General features: G+C 28.7%; 1 protein-coding gene across 1 annotated transcript; it reads left to right on the top strand.

Moving 5' to 3' along the window:
• Positions 1 to 2152: 2152 nt before the first annotated feature.
• LOC112686044 lies at positions 2153 to 2797 on the top strand. The gene has a single exon (XM_025558148.1). The coding sequence runs from the start codon at positions 2153 to 2155 to the stop codon at positions 2795 to 2797; it is 645 nt and encodes a 214-aa protein (XP_025413933.1).
• The last annotated feature ends 3789 nt before the right edge of the window (positions 2798 to 6586 follow it).

The following is a 6586-nucleotide window of genomic DNA, read 5'->3' as shown; positions in this document are numbered from 1 at the left end:
CTCATACACAATGCGAATTACTTTAGATACCTATTCAAAAAAACAAGTAATAGTTTTCGCAATTGGACCCTTAAAGTTATTGATAGAAAACAACTGGAGCTATTTGGTGGTTATTCCACTTGTATTGAAATTGAATTTATATTTTTGTTATGGTCTACTTTAAGCATTCGATAAATTCCTTCAACAGTCATACTTATACGTATATTTTTATTACAGAAAATATCTAGGTAATAGTTAGATATTAATTTGAAATAAATCAAGAATTAAATTTTTTTAAACTAATTTACACACTAAACTAATTTATAGTCACTAACCATGACTGATCGACTTTTTTTTTTGTATATGACTATTATCGACTATTATTATAGACGGATCTTAAATAATGTAATTTTTCCGAAAAACTGTATTTTTATTGCTAAAGACTACAAACCCCATATATTTCATATTATAAATATATTTTGTGTTCCATACTCATTAGTTATTATTCCATTTAAACCATATAATATTAAATATTTTATTTATTAATAAATATAAATAGTTTATTTACAAGAACGAGTTTTTACATTTGAATTATATTTAAATGTATTCAGTCACTACATCAAGTGCGACGGTAGTGACACGAAGCTAAGTATAAAAAAAATCGTAGTTACCACAACCAAGTATATGAACACGAAGTATATTTTTACCATTGAAAATTGTGTTAAATATTATCAATTCTTTGCCTGTTCGTACAAAGTTAACGGCTAAAAATTATAGGTTGTATATAGAATTGATCGATCACTTATATTATGCAGATGTGAATAAGTCAACTTTCAAATCGATTGGTTAAATATTTTAAAAGTTACAATCAAATTCTTTTAGTTACTTGTACGGCCGATTTCTTATATTCGACGACGAGTATTACCATTACGATGAGAACGCACCACTGCGTCGCGTTTGCCCACCAATCTAGATTTTCCTTTCCAAGCGAACGAGCATTATATATAATATACTATTGGCCATCGTCGTTGTGAAATTGTTTGTTTTACTTTCAATTATCATATTTTACAATTTTCCCTCTACTCACGTTTTTACTGCGGTGGCGATTACACTACGATTACACACAGACTTCTATACTATACATGTTTAAATTAAATAACATAATAATTATATTAATTAATTAAGTCTGTACGATTGCACCATGGACTAAGATGTATAGGTATATCTTAGTCTGTGATTATATTAAGTAAACTGATAATTATATCATTAAACTCACAGTTCCAAATATACAAAAACAGTGACAATAAATGCTATATATAATAAAATATGTAAATTGTAGTACTTGTAATATATTAATAAAATATATATTGTGAGTAGCAAATCATGCACAAAAATAATTGATGTCCACCAGTATTTGTTCTTTCAAATTCAAATTTGGAACAATTTTAATAGCAAAATCAAAATCTTGTAATTAATTGATTACCAATTTCAACAGTTAAAGTCTATGTCGGTACAAAATCAAAATATTGTAATCAATTTATTATCAATTTCAACAATTAATATCAATGGCGGTATATATATATATACTTAAACCAGTAATTTGCCATCATGTTCCATCTATGACTGAAGCACATTATTCATCGATAATTAAAAAAAAAGATGGATTAGATGCAACGATCTATCAACAAATATGGATTGCTGGCCTTGTGTTGGTAAGGATCGTCATAGCGATAGAGAAAAATATTAGTTACAATATTTAAAAAAAAAATTTAAGTAAGTGTAATGTAAGTAGTTTGATATAATAAATATAAAAAAAAACACATTAAATTCTTAAATAACAAAAAATCAGCTGATATCTCATCAAAACCACCCCCCTGGTTGTGCCACTGCAATTTTTAAGTAACTTTTTAGTGATCATACTATTTACTTTCTGCATGGTTATAAATCTGTATATATAAAACAGTAAGCTGATTGACTGCTATCAACGCACAGCTCAAACCATTGGACGGATGTGGCTGAAATTTGGCATACAGATAGCTATTATGATGTAGACGTGCGCTAAGAAAGGATTTTTCGAAATTTTGAATTTAAAGGGTTGAAATCGGTTTAATATTTTTTGACCAGGTCGATAACAGGTCGATCTCTAAAGGATATAAGGGAAAATAAAAGGTTAATGGGTGGTGTAACGGCTTTACTGGCTGGAGACTTTAGGCAGACTCTACCAGTAGTACCAAAAGGGACCAGAACTGATGAAGTCAAGTCATGTTTTAAAAGATCTACTTTATGGCCTAAGATTAATATACTCAAACTGTCAAAAAATATGAGGGTACACTTGGGAGAGGAAAAGTTTGCTGGTGGATTTTCAGATCTTTTACTTGAAATTGGCAATGGTGATTATCCATCGTTTGATGAAATGATAACTATCCCAGAAAATTTGTGTACAGTTGTAACTACGGTTCAGGATTTAATATCAAAAATTTATCCAGATATTGCTCATATTCATGATAAGCCTATGGAATGGTTATGTGAACGTGTTATACTCACCCCAAAAAATGACCAAGCGGCGGCTATCAATGATACACTGCTGATGTCTTTTGAAGGGGAAGAAAAAGTATATACTTCTATAGATACGGTGGTCAACATGGACGATGCAACTAATTATCCGGTTGAATTTTTAAATTCGTTGAAACCACCGGGCATGCCATATCATAGGCTTCTTCTGCGTGTGAGCACACCTATTATGTTGTTGCGAAATTTGAAACCGCTTAAACTGTGCAGTGGGACCAGGCTTAAAGTCAAAGCTTTACATCGCATATAGTAGAAGCCACAATTTTAACAGGATGTGCAAAAGGGGAAACTGTGTTTGTATCACGAATCCCTTTAATTCCGAATCATCATCCGTTCGAATTTAAACGATTACAGTTTCCCCTGAAAGTCTGTTTTGCAATGACTATAAACAAGTCTCAAGGCCAAACTTTTAAATTTGCAGGAATAGATTTGCGAGAAAACTGTTTTTCACATGGGCAGTTCTACGTAGCTTGCTCACGCATAAGCTCACCCAGTAGCTTGGTGATTTTGTCGCCTACTAATAGATCAGTGAAGAACATTGTCAACAAAGAAATTTTGTAGATAACATATTGAAAAACTATTAGTAAAACATTTATTTTGAACCTTTAGTGCTAAGATTTATCGTGAACAAAGCTTCTGCCGCCAAAAGCTATAAAGTATCGAATAGGTTATGATAATAATCATTATCTTAAAAACTAAATTAATATGTATAAAATATTATTTCAAAAATCTTAATTAATTTAAATTTCAATAGATTTAACAAAATTTAATCTTGGCAGGTTACATACATTTATATACTTAAACCTGGCAACGACGGGTAATTCAGCTAGTATTTTACAATAGTTTTTCTTGTTATCATTTATATTGTGTACTGTTAATTTTTTGCTGTTATTAATGCATTTGATCTTATGTATGTTCCACGTGATGTTACTTTATAAATTGCCGTTTGACGTAAATATAAATAAATAAATAAAATATATATATACATTAACCCGTGAAGCATAAAAAAGAGTGGTAAAAAAAATAAGAATAGAGGAAAACTTTGAAAAAAAGTAGAAAGATCAGTAAAAATGAATCAATGTTATTATTAAATAACCTAGCAAAAAATATTAAAAACAACGGTACATTTCAGCTCAATTATAGACGCCAAACCAAGATAACTACGTATATTTAGAGGCTCACAAGAAATTTGGAATGTGAAGTTTTTAAAGCATAAGAATCGACTTTGAACATACTTAAACTGTTTAGAGTCATCAGTTGTATAAATATCTTAAACTTTAACTTCATATTCAAAAATGAGGCATACAAGTGGACGGAATAATACTCGTATTTTTAGCGATATTTTAAACCGAAAGCATTTAGTCAATTTCATAACCAAACCAGGAGCTATGAAAGTTTTATAAAACACGTATTCAATTTAGGTACCTGGGTTAAGGTTGTATCTAAGTTTTAAGCCGTAGTCGATAGGACGAAAAATAATAGTATCATTAAAAAAGTATAAAAACATAAATCAAGAGTGGAATTCAAAAAGGTCATAATTTTGTACTTGAGGAAGTAAGGTAAAAAATATTTTATTAATAGTTGTTCGTTAGAACCGTAAGAATTTCTGCAGAATTTTCTCAATTTTATATTCATGTATCGCCGTGTAATAAAACCATATAATTGAGCTATATTCACAGATGGAACGTAACAGTTATATAGTGATATAATATGTAATATAATATTTAATATTATATTTAATATAATATTTCGACCAGGTCGATAACTGCGCAATTGAAAATGAATTATTAAATGAAACTTAAAAAAACTATTTAAAAACTATTAATTTTATTTTTGATATTAAATTACGAGTATTGCATAAGTATTAAACAACAAGATCCCGCAACAGGCGTCAAAACAAACAAGAATGTTAGTTCAAAGGATTATTATGCATATCGGTTGGTGATTGGACGTGATTAGGACGACGTTATTCTACGATGTCGAGCTTTGTCAACATTTCATGGTTGACATGTATGTAAAGATAGAGAGCGAACGATTACGATACTTGCAATTTAATCAAAAAAAGCTGCGTGTGGAAGATTCTCAAAACAATTGTTAAATATCGGTAATGGGAAAGTTACTACGGACGAAACAAGATGCATAAAATTAACGACCGATTTCTGCACAATCATTGATTCGTAAGATGCTTTCATTGACCAGATATTTTCCAATGTACACAGACAATACACAAATCATGAGTGGCTGGCAGAAAGAGCAATTTTAGCAGCAAAAAATGTGGACGTCAACGAATTGAATCTCAAGATACAACATTTGTTATCAGGAGACTTGGTGTCATACAAATCTATTGATACAGTTTGCGATGCTACTGAAGCTGTAAATTATCCAACAGAGTTTTTAAACTCATTGGATTTACCAGGAATGTCACCGCATAATTTATAACTGAAGTTTGGATCTCCGGTTATTTTGCTTCATAATTTGAATCCACCACGATTGTGCAACGGCACGCGATTAGTCATTAAAAAATTAATGAAAAATATTATTGATGCCATCATTTTAAATGGCAAATTCTGAGGTGAAAATATATTATTACCGCGAATCCCTATTATACCCACAGATGTACCAATATAATTTAAACGCCTTTAATTTCCAATTAGATTGGCATTTGCAATGACTATCAATAAGTCTCAAAGCCAAACGATGTCTGTCTGTGGCTTAAATTTGATATCATGTTTTTCACACGGACAATTATACGTAGCGTGCTCTCGAACCATCCAGTTTGTTTGGCGAAGGATGGGATAGCAAAAAATAGTGTACACTCTGTTGCATTAATGGATAGATATTGTTTTTTACTAATATTGTCATAATTAGCGATATATATAATTTTAATGGATCAATTTTAATAAATTACTAAAAAAATATATGTTTGATGTTTTTTCATTTTTATATTTCGTCCCCATTTACAGTACTCCATACCTCTTCCACTTATGTACCAGATCCTTACACACTTATATTAAATTAGTTATTTTTTTCTAGCAAAATATTTTCTAGAAATAATTTATATGACAAAACAACATTTGTCGGGTCAGCTAGTATATATATATATATATATATATATATATATATATATCTTTTAACAATATCGATAATATAACAGTAAAGTTTTAGTACAGGATCAAAACCAATAATAAGCTTAAATAGACTCCATAGTCCGTTGTAATGTTTCACTATTAAGATTATAATCAAATTTTGAAACTACTTGGACTCAGGAAAATGTCATTATCTGTTATTTATTAACGTTAAAAAGTGAAAGTATTGTTTATATATCATACATTTTATAAAGAGCGGTGGATTTAGTTGATTCAGTTGATATACCACAGGTTTTAAATATGACATAAATTCTTCGTTAATTTTGGATTTTTATAGATGTTCCGTTTTTTGAGAATAATATTTTTTAAAGCAAATATATGGATAAAATAAGTTATTTCGAAAATACGGAAAAATACAAATTATTATACATTATTTTACTAATTGTGGTATTGAAATAGTTTAAATACTATTTAACCGTTTTTATTTAATATTGCTCGATGAAATTTAAAAAAAATATATACTTATAAATCAAATTATAATATTTATTACTTGTACACAATTTATTAAATTAATTGTAAATTAATTTTTATTTTGTATTATATTTTATTTTAATTTTAATTTTATTTTGTATTTTTCATTAAACTCTTGATATTTTGTTAAAATGGTTATATTTATAAAATTTGATTATAACTAAAGGGCGGATATTCATGCTATAAGAATTGAAATGTGTTTTATATAAGTTTAAAATATGCTCGATAAAACGTCATAATAAGCATAAAAAAATGTAAAAAAATCAAGATTTGCAATGAAATAGTTTTTATATTTTTTTTTTATTTTTATAATAATTATACAATCTATACTTCTTAGCGTAATAAGTATAAGTGAAAAGAGATAGAAAACATAGTATGCGTAATTATTAAGTCACCCATTAGTGACTTTTTGCGTGATAGGA

Source organism: Sipha flava, unplaced genomic scaffold (assembly GCF_003268045.1).
Source record: "Sipha flava isolate LNK unplaced genomic scaffold, YSA_version1 2_pilon_pilon, whole genome shotgun sequence".
Lineage (NCBI taxonomy): Eukaryota > Metazoa > Arthropoda > Insecta > Hemiptera > Aphididae > Sipha > Sipha flava.
The sequence above is the reverse complement of the archived record's forward strand: the minus strand, read 5'-3'. Positions and strand labels throughout refer to the sequence as shown.

Excerpts from the sequence above, each read along its gene's own strand:
- LOC112686044 (XM_025558148.1), top strand. The coding sequence starts at position 2,153 with ATGGGTGGTGTAACGGCTTTACTGGCTGGAGACTTTAGGCAGACTCTA.